Genomic DNA, 21811 nt, shown 5'->3' with positions numbered 1-21811 from the left:
TTGGGGGTGACTCCAAATCCAGGCCTCCATTGGTTAATAAATTTGATTTCCATTGATGATTTTTGTGTGATTTTTGTTGTCAGCACATTCAGCTTTGTACAGAACAAAGTATTCAATGAGCATATTTAATTCATTCAGATCTAGGATGTGTTATTTGAGTGTTCCCTTTATTTTTTGACCAGTGTAAGTATTCTTAACTGTTGTGGAGGGTAAAGAACGCTGGCTGCGTAACTGACTCTGCAGAGATGTGAGAGGGATGACTGGGCAGGCTTTGCAGCAGAGCCTTGCTGGTTGCAAAGAAGTGTTTCAAAATAGTTCTTTTTGGTCCTGTTATCGCATACTCCCTGACCAAGTGATATGTGATACCCCCTGGGGGTATGTGTACCACACGTTGAGAAATGCAGCTATAGAGAAACCTATAAGGAAAAGCCTGAAGAAAATAAAAAAAGCCATACTTGGAGCATGCTTCATGTTAAAAACAAAGATGTTAAACCAGCACTGGTGTGAGATAAAATACTTACAAGAGGTTATATCCCCAATACATGCAAAAAATTTTAACCACAAACAAATGCTATAATGCCATTAAGATATGTATCTTTATTTAGAAGGCGATTAACCAAAGAGCAGATTATATATAATAATAAATATATATATATATATATTATATATAAAAAATATACAGTACAGACCAAAAGTTTGGACACACCTTCTCATTTAAAGATTTTTCTGTATTTTCATGACTGAAAATTGTACATTCACACTGAAGGCATCAAAACTATGCATTAACATATGTGGAATTATATACTTAACAAAAAAGTGTGAAACAACTGAAAATATGTCTTATATTCTAGGTTCTTCAAAGTAGCCACCTTTTGCTTTGATGACTGCTTTGCACACTCTTGGCATTCTCTTGATAAGCTTCAAGAGGTAGTCACCGGAAATGGTTTTCACTTCACAGGTGTGCCCTGTCAGGTTTAATAAGTGGGATTTCTTGCCTTATAAATGGGGTTGGGACCATCAGTTGTGTTGTGCAGAAGTTTGGTGGATACACAGCTGATAGTCCTACTGAATAGACTGTTAGCTGCTTTTTTCTTGCCATAATGCAAATTCTAAGTAAAGAAAAACGAGTGGCCATCATTACTTTAAGAAATGAAGGTCAGTCAGTCCGAAAAATTGGGCAAACTTTGAAAGTGTCCTAAAGTGCAGTTGCAAAAACCATCAAGCGCTACAAAGAAACTGGCTCACATGAGGACCGCCCCAGGAAAGGAAGACCAATAGTCACCTCTGCTTCTGAGGATAAGTTTATCCGAGTCACCAGCCTCAGAAATCGCAGGTTAACAGCAGCTCAGATTAGAGACCAGGTCAATGCCACACAGAATTCTAGCAGTAGACACATCTCTTCAACAACTGTTAAGAGGAGACTTTGTGCAGCAGGCCTTCATGGTAAAATAGCTGCTAGGAAACCACTACTAAGGACAGGCAACAAGCAGAAGAGACTTGTTTGGGCTAAAGAACACAAGGAATGGACATTAGACCAGTATTAATCTGTGCTTTGGTCTGATGAGTCCAAATCTGAGATCTTTGGTTCCAACCACCGTGTCTTTGTGCGACGCAGAAAAGGTGAAAGGATGGACTCTACATGCCTGGTTCCCACCGTGAAGCATGGAGGAGGAGGTGTGATGGTGTGGGGGTGCTTTGCTGGTGACACTGTTGGGGATTTATTCAAAATTGAAGGCCTACTGAACCAGCATGGCTACCACAGCATCTTGCAGCGGCATGCTATTCCATCCGGTTTGCGTTTAGTTGGAACATCATTTATTTTTCAACAGGACAATGACCCCAAACACACCTCCAGGCTGTGTAAGGGCTATTTGACCAAGAAAGAGAGTGATGGGGTGATACGCCAGATGACCTGGCCTCCACAGTCACCAGACCTGAACCCAATCGAGATGGTTTGGGGTGAGCTGGACCGCAGAGTAAAGGCAAAAGGGCCAACAAGTGCTAAGCATCTCTGGGAACTCCTTCAAGATTGTTGGAAGACCATTTCCGATGACTACCTCTTGAAGCTCATCAAGAGAATGCCAAGAGTGTGCAAAGCAGTCATCAAAGCAAAAGGTGGCTACTTTGAAGAACCTAGAATATAAGACATATTTTCAGTTGTTTCACACTTTTTTGTTAAGTATATAATTCCACATATGTTAATTCATAGTTTTGATTCTGTGGCGCCCCTGCTGCGCATGAGTGCCACGGATCCTAGAGGGGTGCATGAACGGATTCCTCCACAAGAGGCCCTCACAGCATACACACACCTCCACCTCAGACCACCAGAGGGAGCCCGTTAGGGATATAAATAGGGAAGGTGGAGCTAGGCAGTTCAGTTCCTCAGGAGAGCCTTCGCAGAAGTGATACTGCAGTGGAGCTCAGTCAGTTTAGTCAGACTCAGGGAGCTCAGTTAGAGCTGAAGGCGTGCCGACGCCATAAGAGCGGGGAAGCGCGGCAAGCTGCCGCTAGTGTGTATAGCCTAGTGAGGGCCTCGAGCGAGGCCGAAGGCTAGAGTAGTGAGTAGCATTGGGGGCAGAGGAGCTGTACAAGCTCACCCCAGAAAACATATACCGGACACCGGGTCCGCATCTACAGGGCCGTATACCCCCCTGTAGAGACAACCGGAGACCCCTGGAAGACTTCAAGTCCCAGGATCACCCAAGAGCTGATACGTAACAGAGCCAGGAGTCACGAAGGCCCCGCAAGCTGGGAGGGTGTACTCCAAGAGAAGGCCCTACCACAAAGTCAGCCGGTGCAGGACAGAGACAGTTAGGCCTAGCTCCAGGCAGGTCAGAAACTTACTACACAAAGGCAAGAAACAGGAGGCCCTACACCCGCTCACTGGGGAGAATCCTGATATGCACCCTTCACCCTACAGTGCTCCGGAATGTGCCTGAACATCCATCAGTAAAAGGTACTGAAGTGAACTGTATGTTTGCCTATCCTTCTCCTGACCCGGCTGGGTCCCATCTGTCCTGCATCCTTACATCCCCGCTGCCCTGAGGCCTAGCTCCACCTGTGGGGAGCTATACCACGCAAGCTGCCTTAACACCGGCCTCAGTGGGCTGCCGCAGCGCTGGTGATCCTCACCAGACACCACAGGTGGCGTCACAAACTATTATATAATTATCCACCCTTTTAAAGAGAGGCCCAGGGTATGGGCCCGGGAGCTGGCCACCGCGACATTCCCAAGACCAGGCAACAAGGCCCGGGCGCCGAGTCATCCCCATCCCCTGGGCGACACAATGCCTTCAGTGTGAATGTACAATTTTCATAGTCATGAAAATACAGAAAAATCTCTAAATGAGAAGGTGTGTCCAAACTTTTGGTCTGTACTAATATATATTTATTTTATAATATATATATACAGTGCCTACAAGTAGTATTCAACCCCCTGCAGATTTAGCTGGTTTGATAAGATGCAAATAAGTTAGAGCCTTCAAACTGCAAACGAGAGTAGGTTTTATGAACAGAAGCATAAATCTTACAAACCAAAAAGTTATGTTGCTCAGTTGAATTTTATTAAATTTTAAACATAAAAGTGTGGGTCAATTATTATACAACCCCTATGTTTAATATTTTGTGGAATAACCCTTGTTTGCAATTACAGCTAATAATCGTCTTTTATAAGACCTGATCGGGCCGGCACAGGTCTGTGGAGTTATCTTGGCCCACTCCTCCATGCAGATCTTCTCCAAGTTATCTAGGTTCTTTGGGTGTCTCATGTGGACTTTATTCTTGAGCTCCTTCCACAAGTTTTCAATTGGGTTAAGGTCAGGAGACTGACTAGGCCACTCCAACACCTTGACTTTTTCCCTATTGAACCAGGCCTTGGTTTTCTTGGCTGTGTGCTTTGGGTCGTTGTCTTGTTGGAAGATGAAATTACGACCCATCTTAAGATCCTTGATGGAGGCGCGGAGGTTCTTGGCCAAAATCTCCAGGTAGGCCGTGCTATCCATCTTCCCATGGATGCGGACCAGATGGCCAGGCCCCTTGGCAGAGAAACAGCCCCACAGCATGATGCTGCCACCACCATGCTTGACTGTAGGGATGGTATTCTTGGGGTCGTATGCAGTGCCATCCAGTCTCCAAACGTCACGTGTGTGGTTGGCACCAAAGATCTCGATCTTGGTCTCATCAGACCATAGAACCTTGAACCAGTCTGTCTCAGAGTCCTCCAAGTGATCATGAGCAAACTGTAGACGAGCCTTGACATGACGCTTTGAAAGTAAAGGTACCTTACGGGCTCGTCTGGAACGGAGACCATTGCGGTGGAGTACGTTACTTATGGTATTGACTGAAACCAATGTGCCCACTGCCATGAGATCTTCCCGGAGCTCCTTCCTTGTTGTCCTTGGGTTAGCCTTGACTCTTCGGACAAACCTGGCCTCAGCACGGGAGGACACTTTCAAAGGCTGTCCTGGCCGTGGAAGGCTAACAGTAGTTCCATAAGCCTTCCACTTACGGATGATGCTCCCAACAGTGGAGACAACTCCTTGGAAAGGGTTTTGTACCCCTTGCCAGCCTTGTGACCCTCCACGATCTTGTCTCTGATGGCCTTGGAATGCTCCTTTGTCTTTCCCATGTTGACCATGTCTGAGTGCTGTTCACAAGTTTGGGGAGGGTCTTAAATAGTCAGAAAAGGCTGGCAAAAGAGATCTTTAATCCACACATGTGAAGCTCATTATTCTTGGTGCCTGAACTACTTCTTAATACTTTAGGGGAACCAAACAGAATTCTTGCGGTTTGAGGGGTTGAATAATAAATGACACGCTGAATTAACTTTTAACGTTTTTTAAAAAAAAAAAAAAAAATTTGATGCAGTGTATTTCCCACTTCCAGGCTGATCTACAGTACAAATGTCACAATGCCAAGTTAATTCCGCATGTGTCAACCAGCTAAATCTGCAGGGGGTTGAATACTACTTGTAGGCACTGTGTGTGTGTGTGTGTGTGTGTGTGTGTGTGTGTGTGTGTGTGTGTGTGTGTGTGTGTGTGTATATATATATATATACATATATATATATATATATATACACAAACCAGAGAAACCTGACCAGCACCTAGTGTGAACTGGTGCCAGCTGCCGTAACTATAAAATATATCAAAAGAATGCAGCAGCACTCCATATGGCCAACATATGTCTTAACAATGAAAATATTAGATCTAAACTGTTTTGCTTAGCACCAAGTACTTACAAACAATGAAGGTTTTTAGCGTGTTACCTTGCCGTGGTTGATGGGCACACATGAATTGGTTTAGATCTAATATTTTCATTATTTTCATTGTTAAGATGTATCTTGGCCATATGGAGTGCTGCTGCATTCTTTTGATATATATGCGCACACACGTGGTCAAAATTGTTGGTACCCCTTGTTTAATGAAAGAAAAACTCACAATGGTCACAGAAATAACTTGAATCTGACAAAAGTAATAACTTTTAAAAATCTATGAAAATGAACAAATGAAAGTCTGACATTGCTTTTCAACCCTGCTTCCACAGAATTAAAATTAAACTCATGAAATAGGCCTGGAAAGAAATGATGGTACCCCTTAAAATAATGTGACAAAAGGGACATGTTGTGTCCACTAATTAGTATCACAGGTGTCTACAATCTTGTAATCAGACAGTGGGCCTGTACATAGGGCTACTGATACTCACTGTGCTGTTTGGTGACATGGTGTGTACCACACTCAACATGGACCAGAGGAAGCAAAGGAAAGAGTTGTCTCAGGAGATTAGAAAGAAAATTATAGACCAGCATGTTAAAGGTTATAAGACCATCTCCAAGCAGCTTTATGTTCCTGTGACTACAGTTGCACATATTATTCCAAAATTTAAGATCCATGGGACTGTAGCCAACCTCCCTGGATGTGGCCGCAGGAGGAAAATTGATGACAAATTAAAGAGATGGATAATAAGAATGGTAACAAAAGAGCCCAGGATAACTTCTAAAAAGATTAAAGGTGAACTTCAAGCTCAAGGAACATCAGTGTCAGATCGCACCATCCGTCGTTGTGTGATTCAAAGTGGACTTCATGCGAGACTACCAAGGAAAACACCATTGTTGAAAAAAATGATAAAAAAAGCCAGACTAGAATTTGCCAAACTACATGTTGACAAGCCACAAAGCTTCTGGGAGAATGTCCTATGGACAGATGAGACAAAAATGGACGTTTTTGGCAAGGCACATCAGCTCTATGTTCACAGACAAAAAAATGAAGGATATCAAGAAAAGAACACTGTCCCTACTGTGAAACATGGAGGAGGCTCTGTTATGTTCTGGGGCTGCTTTGCTGTATCTGACACACGCGTCTTGAATCTGTGCAGGGTACAATGAATTCTCAAGACTATCAAGGGATTCTAGAGAGAAATGTGCTGCCCAGTGTCAGAAAGCTTGGTCTCAGTCGCAGGTCATGGGTCTTGCAACAGGATAATGACCCAAAACACACAGCTAAAAACACCCAAGAATGGCTAAGAGGAAAACATTGGACTATTCTAAAGTGGCCTTCTATGAGCCCTGACAAATCCTATTGAGCATCTTTGGAAAGAGCTGAAACATGCCATCTGGAAAAGGCAACCTTCAAACACGAGACAACTGGAGCCGTTTGCTCATGAGGAGCGGGCCAAAATACCTGTCGAGAGGTGCAGAAGTCTCATTGACAGTTACAGGAATCGTTTGATTGCCTCAAAAGGTTGTTCAACAAAATATTAAGTGAAGAGTACCATCATTTCTGTCCAGACCTATTTCATGAGGGTATTTTTTTTTTTTTTATTCTGTGAACGCAGGGTTGAAAAGCAATGTCTGACTTTCATTTCTTCATTTTCATAGATTTTTAAAATTTTACTTTTGTCAGATTGAAGTTATTTCTGTGACCATTGTGGGTATTTCTTTAAACGATGGGTACCAACAATCTTGACCATGTGTGTTTTATATATAATTATATAAATTTAAATTAGTGTATAGATAGCTCGCAATTTAAGAAAACACACACACACACACACACACACACACACACACACACACACACTTTTGAATCCAGAAAATCATTGTATGAATTTTACATAATTAATTTGCATTTTATTGCATGAAACAAGTATTTGATACAGTAGAAAAAACAGAACTTAATATTTGGTACAGAAACTTTTGTTTGCAATTACAGATGTCAGACGTTTCCTGTAGTTCTCGACCAAGTTTGAACACACTGCAGCAGGGATTTTGGCCCACTCCTCCATACAAATCTTGTCCAGATTTTTCAGGTTTCAGGGCTGTCGCTGGGCAACATTGAGTTTCAGCTCCCTCCAAAGATTTTCTATTTGGTTCAGATCTGGAGACTGGCTAGGCCACTCCAGGACCTTGAAATGCTATTTACTTAGCCACTCCTCAATTACCCTGGCTGTGTGTTTTGGTTCATTGTCATGCTGGAAGACCAAGCCACGACCCATCTTCATTGCTCTTACTGCGGAGGTTGTTGGCGAAAATCTCACGATGCATAACCCCATCCATCCTACCTTTTAAAACGGTGCAGTCGTCCTGTCCCCTTTTCAGAAAAGCACCCCTAAATTATGATGTTTCCCCAAACATGCTTTACTGTTGGGTCGGTGTTCTTGGGGTTGTATTCACCCTTCTTCCTCCAAACACGGCGAGTGGAGTTGATGCCAAAAGCTGTCCTTGGACAGGTCTTTGGTCTTTGCCATGGTGGAGAGGTTTGTGTGATTCAGTTTGTGACCAGGTGACTTTTATACAGGTAACGAGTTCAAACAGGTGCAATTAATACAGGTAGTGAGTGCAGATTAGGAGGGCTTCTTAAAGACAAACTAGCAGGACTGTGAGAGTTGGTAGGTGATCAAATATTTACCGTATTTTTTGGACTATGAGACACTCCTTACCATAAGACACACCCCAGTTTTAGACAGCAGAAAATAGGTAAAACATTTTTTCCTATTGATTAAAACTTCCCTGTCGGTATAAAGTGGAGGGGTCATTATCACTAATTTTAATGCCATGTGCTGCCCCCATCTGGAGGCTGGGGAAGGAGTGTGGCGCCGGAGTACGCACGTGCCCATACCGCGCTGTCCGGCGCCATTTTGTTGAAGATATACTGCAAATGTGTCTTCACTAAGATGGCGCCGGATAGTGCGCTATGCGTATGCGCCGATTCCAGTGCCGCACTCATGCCCCGGCCTCTGAATTCAACAGAGGTGCCGCGGCAACACTCCTCCCGGTCAGGTATATACTTATGGTGCCGGAGATCGTGGTATACGTTCAGGGTCTATGCATACCGTGATCTCTGGCGCCATATACTCCTCTTACCTGTAACAGCTGGATGTGTTCTGTCTGGAGCCAGACTGCGCAGGCGCATCGTGCTTGCGCAGTCTATAGAGGCTTCGGAAGACTGACACATCTACCTTTTTATATTATTAGATGTTCCATGCCTTGGAATCGGAAGTGTATATACTATACGCTCACTGGGAGTTCCCCAATAACCAGCCTAGTAGTGGAAGCAGCACGGTCTTATCCACCACTCTGGGGCTCTGCCTGATAAACTGGTGGCAGCGATGGGATCTGTGGGTTGTAAAAAAAAAAAAATCATCTGCTATTATCCTTGACATTCAGCTAAAATGTAAATTTTGTGACTTTTTGCAGTTAAAGACTCGGGCAAAATTATCTGGAAGACCACAACCTGCCCACAATGGCGATCTTTTTAATTTGCGATCTTTTGTATTTTTGTTAAATAATTTGGCAGAAGTCATAAACAGGCAAAGACCCCGGTGGCAGTCCTAACCATGAATGCAATTTGTTTCAGGCCAATTGCACATGGCTATATTTTAGTCAGTATTTTTGCATAAGCATTTGTAAGCCAAAAACCAGAAATGGGACCTAAACTGTAGTAAAGGAGGAAACCTTTGCATAGTTATATTTCTATATTCGTGCCTGACAGCTGCTTACTTTTCCTTCTAGTGCTAAACCTAGAATAAGAGGCTTGTGGCCGTTTTCATGGTAAAAGATATAATTCTAATTCTCAGACTTCATGAAAATGACCTTAGTAATAGTTGTTGTGATAAGACTTTCCACCATGGTGACTAGCTAATATGTTCATTTTTTTTCCTTCCGTGCTGGTGCCGTTCCGTCACATCCATTTCGTTCCATAACATGCCAGACCCCTGCTAATTTGATTTTCTACTTCCTGCAAATGAAGATGTCTCCGGAGCTTAATGATATCCGTGCTCACAAGCTAGTTCCAGAATTCGCCCCTAACCCTATTTCCTTGTTAACGCTTTCTAAACAACGGACATGTTTGTTTTACTTTTCGTTGTTGTTTTGCTTTTTGAGGATGATATATGAAGTATAAATGGCATTCCCGACACTTAAAAAATAAAATGATGTATGTGTCCTTGAGCTGACCTCTAGCAAACTCTATTTGGCCTTCTCTTGTTTATCTGTAGACAAGCTGGATGACCACCAATTGCAGGTTTCACAAGGGTTGTCTCTCGTTTTCCTCAATACTACTAGTGACATAGTAGTGTTAAATTGCGATCGCATTGCTTGAAGGGCTGAATCTTTTAGAAATGTACACTTTCCGATTGTGGATAGCAATGGTTAAATCTTCCCTCAAACCCAGTGTAACTGCGACAATAAAATGTATTATGTCTGTTTTAGTGTTTGAGTCAATTTTCTGCCTGCTTGGTAGGGGTTATCTTAGAGTAATGTGGGCGTCTGCTTGGGCCTTGTTGACATTCAGAGGGAAGATCTAGTAACTATGAGCAACCGATCTCCCTTGACGACAAGGCCTGCAGCTTCAGCCTGGCACACAAGCCCATTCTGTGCCATGGAGCTGCACACAGACTGGCATTGTCCCCAGCTAGAGGCCATCTCTGTCATCTGACATCCTTGCGCATTGTGCCTCTCTGCAGGTGTCCTATGCATGCATGCACATCTGTGCTTCTCACTGCCTTATAAGTTCCTTCCTCAGCGTTTTCGCTCTCTTTCGTACTTTCTCTGTAAGGAAGCAGGCAGATTGTACAAATGGATGTACTGTACAAATAATTTTCATTTTTCCAAAAAATGTGCATGTTTTATATTCCTTTTTTTTCCTTTCTATTCTGTTTGCTGTCTGGATTATATCTCTATTGAAAAGATGCTTTCTCTCCCATACTAATATTTAGTAATGGAAGTGTCATTTTCTCTCTACTATTGCAGGACCCTTTTTGTCTCATTATTTTACATTTATTGTAAATCAGGTACTGCTGTTGGTATATTGTCATTTTGATGTTGAATTGGATCCTCTATTTGCAGGGAGATAAAAATTCCGGTTTTGCAGTGTTATACCACAATATGAAACATGGGCAGCTTTCCATCAAGGAATTGGCAGAATTTGTGCGAGAAAGGTAAGATTTCTCTGAGCAGTAGTGATTTGTATTTTATTTTTTAGCTTGCTTTGCATTTGTAAAGAAAAGCTGATGTTTATTCGCACACTTGTTTTCTGATCTCTAGAATTTAAACTGCTATATTTATATATTGTCCTTCCAGGACACTTGATCCCAAAACACAATTATACTATAGATGGATCACCATAATATGAGCCATTGTTAATTGATGACATTTTGAATTTTTCTATAATTTGCCACTAGTTGCTACACAGAAATCTTAGCCAGCTTCCTTCTACTGCATGGAGATGCTAGATGTAATTCTGCATGTCATTTATCAGCTTAGATGCTCCTGCACATTCAATTGTCCCGGCTAATCCAGTTATGATTTTACCATTTATTCGGTCTTCTGAAAACCAACTTTGGTGTTTTGTAGTGTAGTTTTTGTTTGTTGGATTAAAAAAAAAAAGTGTACCTATAAAGGCAGGAAAAAGTATGACGTGACAATTCGGCTTCATTTCTTATGTCATTCATTTAGAAGGATCAGCAGACTGGCACTGTTGCAAGTATATTCCACTGATGTTTGCAATGCTGGTTAAAAGAGAATTTATAACCCCATTTATAAGGCAAGAAATCTCACTTATTAAACCTGACAAGGCACACCTGTGAAGTGAAAACCATTTCCGGTGACTACCTCTTGAGGCTCATCAAGAGAATGCAAAGAGTGTGCAAAGCAGTCATCAAAGCTAAAGGTGGCTACTTTGAAGAACCTAGAATATAAGACATATTTTCAGTTGTTTCACACTTTTTTGTTCAGTATATAATTCCACATGTGTTAATTCATAGTTTTGATGCCTTCAGTGTGAATGTACAATCTTCATAGTCATGAAAATACAGAAAAATCTTTAAATGAGGTGTGTCCAAACTTTTGGTCTGTACTGTATGTACGTATATGTGTGTGTGTATGTATATATAAGGGAACACTTAAACAACAGAATATAACTCCAAGTAAATCAAACTTCTGTGAAATCAAACAATCCACTTAGGAAGCAACACTGATTGACAATCAATTTCACATGCTATTGTGCAAATGGAATAGACAATAGATGGAAATTATTGACCATTATCAAGACACCCTCAATAAAGGAGTGGTTCTGCAGGTGGGGACCACAGACCACATCTCAGTACCAATGCTTTCTGGCTGATGTTTTGGTCACTTTTGAATGTTGGTTGTCCTTTCACACTCGTGGAAGCATGAGACGGACTCTACAACCCACAGAAGTTGCTTAGGTAGTGCAGCTCATCCAGGATGGCACATCAATGCGAGCTGTGGCAAGAAGGTTTGCTGTGTCTGTCAGTGTAGTGTCCAGAGGCTGGAGGCGCTACCAGGAGACAGGCCAGTACACCAGGAGACATGGAGGCGGCCGTAGGAGGGCAACAACCCAGCAGCAGGACCGCTACCTCTGCCTTTGTGCAAGGAGAAACAGGAGGAGCGCTGCCAGAGCCCTGCAAAATGACCTCCAGCAGACCACAAATGTGCATGTATCTGTACAAACTGTTAGAAACCGACTCCATGAGGGTGGTATGAGGGCCCGACGTCCACAGATGGGGGTTGTGCTCACAGCCCAGCACCGTGCAGAACGCTTGGCATTTGCCACAGAACACCAGGATTGGCAAAGTCGCCGTTGGCGCCCTGTGCTCTTCACAGATGAAAGCAGGTTCACACTGAACACATGTGACAGACGTGACAGAGCCTGGAGACGCCGTGGAGAGTGATCTGCTGCCTGCAACATCCTTCAGCATGACCGGTTTGGCAGTGGGTCAGTAATGGTGTGGGATGGCATTTCTTTGGAGGGCCGCACAGCCCTCCATGTGCTCGACATAGTAGCCTGACTGCCATTAGGTACCGAGATGAGATCCTCAGACCCCTTGTGAGACCATATGCTGGTGCGGTTGGCCCTGGGTTCCTCCTAATGCAGGACAATGCCAGACTTCATGTGGCTGGAGTGTGTCAGCAGTTCCTTCAAGATGAAGGCATTGAAGCTATGGACTGGCCCGCCCGTTCCCCAGACCTGCATCCGATTGAGCACATCTGGGACATCATGTCTCGCTCCATCCACCACAGACTGTCCAGGAGTTGGCGGATGCTTTAGTCCAGGTCTGGGAGGAGATCCCACAGGAGACCGTCCGCAGCCTCATCAGGAGCATGCCCAGGCGTTGTAGGGAGGTCATACAGGCACGTGGAGGCCACACACAATACTGAGCCTCATTTTGACTTGTTTTAAGGACATTACATCAAAGTTGGATCAGCCTGTAGTGTGTTTTTCCACTTTAATTTTGGGGGTGACTCCAAATCCAGGCCTCCATTGGTTAATAAATTTGATTTCCATTGATGATTTTTGTGTGATTTTGTTGTCAGCACATTCAACTTTGTACAGAACAAAGTATTCAATGAGAGTATTTCATTCATTCAGATCTAGGATGTCTTATTTGAGTGTTCCCTTTATTTTTTTGAGCAGTGTATATACACGCTGCACAGCAGGGCTTCCCGGCAATGCCAGCTCATAGGTGACAATGGTCATGTGATATGGGCGGGACTCGTGACGTCCTTCCACAGCGGCCATGTTAAATGCCGCTGTCAGAGATTGACAGCGGCATTTAACATGTTAACAGCCGCAGGTGGATCGCGATTCCACCTGCGGCTGTTAGGGGCAAATGACAGCTGATCAGATCAGCTATGTCCCCAGAAAGATGCGGGTTCGGTACCGGAGCCTGCACCAAAGAGGGTATTGCGACCTTGGATGTACTCATATGTCCAAGGTCGTTAAGGGGTTAATATAAAATTAATAATTATTGTTAATATTGAGCAGAATTAAATTCTGCTTATTGGCTTGGCCTCCATAACAGTCATAGTCTCTCATGTGGCCCCTTGAGAAAATTAGTTGCCCACCCCTGCCTTTAAAGGGGTTTTCCGGTCACAAGTGATAAGTCTGCAGTCACTCTGTATGACTGCAGACTTATGAATCCCCCCAGCGCAGGCACTGGCCGTCCACGTCACTAGATGGGGCGTGTCAAGTGTACGAAGCGAGACGGTGCTGAATGGCCAGGGGTATGTAGAACTTGTGCTTAGCCTCCGGGGCCGGGTCTCTTACCGGCGAATCCCTGCAGCACACAGTGCCTGCTCTGGGGGGATTCATAAATCTGCAGTCACACCGAGTGACTGCAGACTTATCACTTTTGACCGGACAACCCCTTTAAACAAATGCAATAAAATATGTGATTGCAGTCAAATAGTGATGTTTTTGTATTGTTTCACTCATTTTCTTGTGGGGGGGTGTTTGGATTTGCTCTTTCTACTTTTTTGCCCTTTGTTTTTGCATATAATGTAATATGTAATATATACAGTGCTCAAAATAATAAAGTGAATACTAAAATGCCACATCCTAGATATCACTGAAATATTCCAGTTGCAAATGTTTATTCATTACATAGGTTTTATTGCTCTCAACGTATTCCATTAACAATGATCAATGTAAATCAACATTTAATATCCCATGGAAGTCTGGATTTGGAATGATACTCAAAATCAAAGTGGAAAATCAAATTACAGGCTGATCCAACTTCAGTGGAAATGATGCTCAGTAGTGTGTGTGGCCTCCATGTGCGTGTATGACCAACAGCAGGAGACATTGATTCACAATCAGTGTTGCTTCATAACTGGATAGGTAGATTTCACAGAAGTGTTATTGACTTGGAGTTACATTGTGTTTTAAGTGTTCCCTTTTTTAGTTTTTTTGAGCAGTAATAAATAGATTAATTAGATTTATGTATTCAAAAAAATTGAAGCCCAAGCATGCCCCCCCCCCCCCACCAAAGAAAAAAATAAAAAAATATATTATACACATGTAAAGACTGACTATCCCACTTTTATCTATAGACTACAAATGTTCAAAGTGATTTCCATTGGTGACATGGCAGATGCCCAGTTGCAGTTGTGCCCAGAACTGGACTGTTTAAACTTCTTTCTGTGTAGCTACATCAAGCACAGTGTATCTGTCCCCCAGCCACAGGATCTGAGCAGCCTGAGACTACTGTTAGGAGACTTGACACAAAATAGAATGTATGTACAGCAGTGTCCTTTTTGAATTTTGTTTTATGGGGCACTTTATCAGACAGAATCCACCTGGAAAAAGACAGTGTGCACATGCCCTTGGGTAGGTTGTACACTGCTTTATAAGCTTTTATGGTAACCCTATACAGTGGTAATCTAGAGAAAACAATATATAGATTTGTGTAATGGGCTTTGCTTTGTAGTTTTTAGAAAACAATGATGTTTTCTTTAAGAAAATCTTTGTCGGGTTGCTATGGGTCAAGCCACTCCTATTTGATAAATACTTCTAACTTACATTCTTTTCCAACTTTTATCTGATAAATTTCTGTGGACTCCTTTTCAAACCTACCATTTTCCAGCACTCTGTATGCATGTAGAGGGAGTGAAACACTGGTAGCGCATCAACAGTATGGTGGGAAAAAAAAAAGGCGGAGGTGTTGTCATAACTACTGATTGCATGATTTTACATGTGTTGCAAGAATGGAATTCATGTATATATTTGCAGAGTGCTGTTGTATAGGGTTTGTATTGACTTGATATTAAAGCTGCAGCATACTTGCACCTGCGTATTCATCTAACACTAGTACTTGCCAATTTCTATATATTATGCATTGTAGGATGGTAGGCCATGCACCCTTTCATCCACCCTTCTTTCCCAGGCTGTTTTGAATTGGCACAAAGTATAGCTGGCTCCTATTCTTCCCCAGTTCATTTGAAGCCTAGGCATATATGAAACTTTTATCCACCTAAGTTAGGTTATAGGTTGGAGTTGGTGGACTTGTGTTTTTCTTTCAACCTTAAAACGATAAAAGGGGTCGCTTTGTCTTTGGCAGGTGGGCACATCAAAGATCAATATTTGCGCAGAGTACCTATCTATTTTGTGCCCAATAGTGGAATTCATGTGTATTCTGTCTGGAGAGTACTGTTGCAGAGTGTTTTGTTTATGGTTAACCCCTTTTCAACATCCACCATACATGTACGGAAGATGTTGAGAGCGTGCTTATGGAGTAGGCTAAGAAACTGAGCTGTTTAACCGCTTAGATGCTGCTTTCAATCTATTAAAGCACCACTTAGGTGGTATGATTAGTAACGGGTCCATTCTGATGTCAGTCAGTCCCCTGTGATGTAATAGTAGGGTGCTGAATGGTTGCCATGGCTGCAGCTGGCCTACTGAAGGCCCCCATTAACACCATCTTTTTACTTCTGTGAAGCCCAACCTGTTGCCTGTGTTTATTTTCTTTCATAGGTGATAGTTAATTTCATTATAACGCAATACTGAAGTATTCCAGCATATGGTACAAACTATCACATGTACAAGTTCCCTATGGGGACTAAATCACCCTGTTCTCAACACTAAATTAAAGCGGAAAAAAAATTAACATATTTGGTATCGCCACATCAGCCAAAGTCTAATTTTTGAAAATCTAAAATTAACCTATAAACGTCATAAAAAAAGAAAAAAAAAAACACACTTTAGAATTGCTGTTTTAATCACCACGCCTCTCAAATAAAAATCAATATATGGTTTTATCATATATACCCCCAAAAAGAGCCCCATAAAAACAGGTCGGCAAGCAGAAAACAAGTCCTCACACAGCTCCATCGATGGAAAAATAAGGTTATGGATCTCAAAAAAAGTGGCACAAAGTTGTTTTGAGTTTTTCAATACATTACATGATAAAGTGAATGGTGTCATTCAAAATTACGACTCATCCTGCTTAAAAACAAGCCCTCATATGACTGTTAGTAGAAAAATAAGTAATGGAAGAAGTTGAATAAAAAAAATGAGTTAAAAAATTGGCTCTGTTAGGACGGTGTTCATTTAGCCTGTTGTTTGGCTTCTGCCTTGATTTTCTTCCAAAACAAAACACAAAACACAAAATTTGAGCTTGGTTTAAGTTTGTATACATGCAGCACATAAATGCCTGATGACATTAAAAACCTTACCATGTGTCAAAGTTGACCTCTGTGTGAATGAGGGCAGACAAAGGACTGGGTCCCGAACTGTGGTCCCCACCTTACATAAGCACGTGTCCGAGAACATTACCCTTGCCCTCACCAACGCAGTTACTGGTAAGGTCCACCTATCCACGGACACGTGGACAAGTGCTTGTGGCCAGGGACGGCACACTGGGTTAATATAGTGGAAGCCGGGGCCCACTCGGACCCTGGGATGGAACATGTCCTCCTGACCCCGAGGATTGCGGGCCCTGGCTCAATCAGAGTTGTCCCCACATTCTACAGCTCCTGCACAACCTCCTCCATTTCCGAAATTACCACATCAGTCGGAAGCTGGAAGCACTGCAGCAGTGCCTCGGTCAAGCGGCAACAGGCTGTGCTAAAGTTAATATGCTTGGGTGACAAACCGCACACCGCTGCAAAGTTGCAGAGCAGGCAGATCTGTGGCTGTCACCGCTGAACCTACAGCCAGGTATGGTCGTGTGTGACAATTGCCGGAACCTGGTGGCGCCTCCGAGGCTTGGCAACCTCGCACACGTACCATGCATGGCCCATGGGGTTCAGCGGTTTCTCAAAACCTACCCAGATCTGCCTGAGCTGCTTGTGAAAGTACGCTGCATGTGTGCCCATTTCAAAAAGTTGCCTACAGCTTCTGCCGCCCTCTCCGTGCTTCTGTAATGTTTGCAGCTTCCAGCTCACCGACTGGTGTTCGATGTCACCACGCGTTGAAACTCAATGTTGCATATTGCATATGCATGTTGGGAAGGATTTGTGAGCAGCAGAGGGCAATTGTTGAGTACCAGCTTCAACACGCCCGTCGGTATTCAAGTCAGCCGCCGCACATAAGAGCTGATGAGTGGGCAAGAGCTGACATCTGTGCCCTCCTCCAAAACTTTAAGGACTCCACCAAGATGGTGAGCGGTGATGACGCCATAATTAGTGTCACCATCCAGCTTCTCTATCTAGTGAAACTCTCGCTGCTCACAATTAAAGAGGAGGCATTGCAGGCGGAGCATGATGAGATGGAGCAAGGAAACTACCCACACAGTCATACCATTTGTTCAGCGTGGATGGCCTGAGGAGAGGGAGAACAAGGAGGAGGAGGAGTAGAGCATGGACAGTCGTCCTCTTGGTCAGAACAGGGAAGTCTTGACTGTTGGCAGTCTGGCACACATGGCTGATTTTATGTTACGCTGCCTTTCCTGTGACCCTCGCGTTGTGCGCATTTTGGCCAACACTAATTACTGGTCGGTCACACTTCTAGACCCACTCTACAAGGAGAGCTTACTCTTTCTTTCCTGTGGCAGAGAGGTCTAATAAAATGTTGCAGTACCAGAAGGCCCTTGTTGAAGAAATATTAAAAAAAAATTCCCATCTGAAAACGCTGGCGGCAGAGGTCAGTTTGTTGGACAACAAAGGAGTACAGACGAGGGAGACACAAATACGATGCAGCAGAGGCAGGGGAACACTGTCAAAGGTCTGGGACAGTTTTCTCAGACCCTTACAGCGCCCAGGCCCTGATGCGCAGGGTACTCTGACAAGTTTTGGAAGATGCTGAAGGAGTACCGCTGGGGGTATTATAACTGATAGGTGCATCGGCCTATCAACTGAAAATGCTGAAAGGCTGACTCTTATCAAAATGAACAAGGGCTGGATTGGGCCTGACTTCTCGACACCACTGGATAATAGCAGCGGAGCATAAAGTAAAATCCAGTGGTTTTTTTTTGGGGTGGTCTATTCCCATTCACATCCAGACATGAGCATACGCTTCCTGATTTTGTCTATTTTTTATGTCACCCTCCTCCTTTTCCTTCTCCTCCTTCTCCTTATCCTCCACCACCATATCAACAGGGTGACCATTATGCAACACTCACAATTTTTTTTTAAGGGTGTTTATGATGCCCGTAGGAAATATATTTTTAGAGGCCTACCTCTAACATTCTGTATGTTATACAGTACATTCATGAATACCCCTCAGGGTAAATGGTTTTCCATTACATTCATTATACATTACCAGTATAGGAGACCCACTCCTCAATAATGGGAATAACAAAGCATAGCCGGCTGATGGCTCTCTAACAATAGTAAGGGCCATCTGTTGGCCTTGTAAAAATAGGCTTTGTGACTTTGAAAAGTCCCTACTTCATAAATGAAACAGGATGTGTCTGATCATGTCTCACACACCACATGGCCTGATAAGGTAGTAAAATGTTAAAATTACACTTATTGGTGAATGCATTTTTCACCGTTGAAAGCAATGCAAAAGTGCAAAAACGCATCAAAAACTCTACGTGTGAACATAACCCAAGGTGTGGAGGAGCATTTTGGTTATTTATTTTGCCTTATATACAAGTCCTTACCCTGAAAAGAATGTTCCTTAATTTTTTCCAGGAAAATGCATTTTTGGCTTTGTTTTTGTATGTTTTATTCTCAGTCTGTAAAAGTGTTGTAATACTCTGACAACATTATTCACAGCAGTGACCTGGGAGTCAGAGATGCTTCAATGGGTCTTCCCCATGCTTTTCCCATCTCATTTGAGCACAGTTTCCATCGATTTGGCCAATTTTTAGGCCCTCTCCAGACCTCCGGGGGAAGGCCGCTGGAAAAATGCTTGAGTTTCCCATTGACTTACATTGAGCTCGTTGCTCTGGTCGAGCACACAAGCATTACAATTTTGCTTGATCCGATCAACGAACACCTGAGCATTTTAGTGCTCGCGCATCACTAGTAATAATGAGAAATGACACCGGGAAAAAGTATTGAACACATAAAGAAACAGGTGCAAAAAGCCATTGAAAGGCATGACACCAGCTGAAGTCTTATCAGTAATTAAAAAGCAATCCTGTCACTTAGTGAAAAATAACAGCTGGTTCAACTTATGCCCTATGAAAAGGTGTCTCATTACCAGGTGCCACTGAGCTGTCTCAAGATCTTCTCAACCTTATTGCTACAAAACATACTAATGGCCTTGGTTACAGAAAGATTTACTACTGAAGGTTCCAGTGACCACTGTTGGGGCCATAATCCGGAAGTGGAAAGAACATCATTTCACCATAACAAGGCACGACCAGGTGCTTCCTGGAAAATTTCAGATAGAGGAGTGAAAATAATAATTATTAGAAGAGTTGTACAACAGCTAAGGACCACCTGTGGAAAGCTACAGGAAGACCTGAAATCTGCAGGTACAATTGTTTCAAAAGAAAACTTTAAGTAAAAGGTATTTTCAAGCGCATTTACCATTTGCTCAACAACATTTAGACAAGCCTGTGAAATACTGGGAGAATATGGTCTGGTCAGATGAGACCAAAGCAAACACTTTGGATGCCATAATACACACCATGTTTGGAGGCCAAAAGACACTGCATACTGCGTATGACCCCAAAAACACCATACCAATAGTGTCATTTGGAGGTGGGAATATTAGTGTGGGGCTGTTTTTCAACATACCGCACTGGCAAACTTAATGTACTTGAAGGAGGGATGAATGGACAAATGTACCGAGACATTCTTGATAAAAATCTGCTGCCATCTACCAGGATGATGAAGATAAAACGAGGATGGACATTTCAGCAAGACAATGATCCCAAACACACAGCCAAGGAAACTCTCAATTAGTTTCAGAGAAAGAGAAAAAAAAGCTACTAGAATGGCCCAGTCAATCACCTGACCTGAATCCAACAGAAAATTTGTGGAATGAACTAAAGCTCATTGTTCATAGAAAGGAGTCCACGGAACCTTCAGGGTTTGAAGAGTGTTTGTGTGGAAGAATAGGGAAAAAAATCACACCTGAGCAATGCATGTAACTAGTTTCTCCATACAGGAGGTGTCTTGAAGCTGTCATCACTAACAAAGGCTTTTGTACAAAGTATTAATTACATTTCAGTAAGCGTGTTCAATACTTTTTTTTTTTTTTTTTTTTCCATGTGTCATTTCTCATTATTACACATAATTTGTGGACATCTATGGTTTGATTTCTTTGCCTGTGGGGACAGGATGGCTTGTTACCTTCATCGGAGATAATTTCATGTCCATAATTCTTTTAGAAATATATGTACTTAGAAAAGTGGCAACATGTTACATACAGCGGGTGAAAAAAATATTGACGTGTGTGATATATTATCATACATTGCGTGTTTCAGATGTTGGTCCTCGTTTCTAGCTTTGTGTTACTCCCAAATCTCAGTCCCTTAAAAACCCTTGTAGTTGTTCACATGAATGATCACATGACCCATTACCACTCCATATTCAGCTGGTTTGTTAGGCATTGAGCATACACTAAAATATAAAAAAGACATAAATGGTGATATTGCTAAAACCAAGTTTCCCTAATACTTAATTTTATATCCTTTTGTATGTTCGCCTTTGCATCACGGATAGAAAAACTGAATTTATGCATGGGACAGATTTTTCACTTGACAGTCACAAGCCACTTCTAAAGGTCCCTATTGACTTTTATAGGCTGCACAATTTTTTTTTTGTTTAAAAAGAACAGGATCTTCCCATATTTACAGTCTGTGGCATATCCAAAGATTGAATTTGTACCAAAATTAGCCTTAAAATGCTGGTGTTGTCATTCAAAACCACTTTTAAAATGCAACACCACGGAAAACCAGCTTATTTAGCATGCATTAGGGGGCACTGCAAAAGAAATTACATGGCAGCCATTCATGTATTAGAATGACATCTTGAGTCCACCAAAAAAGGAATTTGCGCATACAGATCAGCTCTTCGTTCATATCTCATAAATGGGGGGTGGGGGCATCTATGAAGTCAATATGTCCTAGTAAGTTGTTTGTATAGGAGTTGTCTTCATAATACCACCCCCTTAAGGGTCATAAATTAGTTGCATGTTGTGGTTCTATTATTCTGACAAGCAGTGATGACTACCATACCAAAATGACCATTATAAAATGAAAGCTGCAGGCTCTTTCCTCTGGATGCATGTCTATATACGCTACCGTTCAAAAGTTTTTATGAAAACTCATACTTTTATTTATCAGATGAGTTGCAAAATGATTAGAAAATATAGTCCAGACATTGACGAGGTTAGAAATAATGATTTTTATTAGAATAATTTTCTCCTTCAAGCTTTTCTTTCGTCAAAGAATGCTCCTTTTGCAGAAATTACAGCATTGCAGACCTTTGGCATTCTAGCTGGTAATCTTGAGAAATTTCACCCCATGCTTCCTGAAGCCCCTCCCACAAGTTGGATTGGCTTTATGGGCACTTTTTGCGTACCATACGGTTAAGCTGCTCCCACAACAGCTCAATGGGGTTGAGATCTGGTGACTTCGCTGGCCACTCCATTACAGATAGAATAACAGCTGCCTG

General features: G+C 42.5%; 1 protein-coding gene across 12 annotated transcripts in view; it reads left to right on the top strand.

The window, feature by feature from the left end:
- Positions 1 to 21811, top strand: part of FCHO1 (FCH and mu domain containing endocytic adaptor 1) — a 103050-nt gene that overhangs the window by 11193 nt on the left and 70046 nt on the right. For 9 of the 12 annotated variants that reach the window (XM_073660222.1, XM_073660395.1, XM_073660434.1 and 6 more), the window contains one exon: positions 10340 to 10431. In XM_073660222.1, coding sequence (XP_073516323.1) covers positions 10340 to 10431 — 92 coding nt within the window. The other 3 variants (XM_073660438.1, XM_073660239.1, XM_073660437.1) reach the window with 3 other exon arrangements.

This window comes from Phyllobates terribilis, unplaced genomic scaffold (assembly GCF_046119375.1).
Source record: "Phyllobates terribilis strain yellow unplaced genomic scaffold, ASM4611937v1 Scaffold_1__5_contigs__length_1240528914, whole genome shotgun sequence".
NCBI lineage: Eukaryota > Metazoa > Chordata > Amphibia > Anura > Dendrobatidae > Phyllobates > Phyllobates terribilis.
Note: the sequence above shows the minus strand (reverse complement) of the source record. Positions and strands in the feature narration are given on the sequence as shown.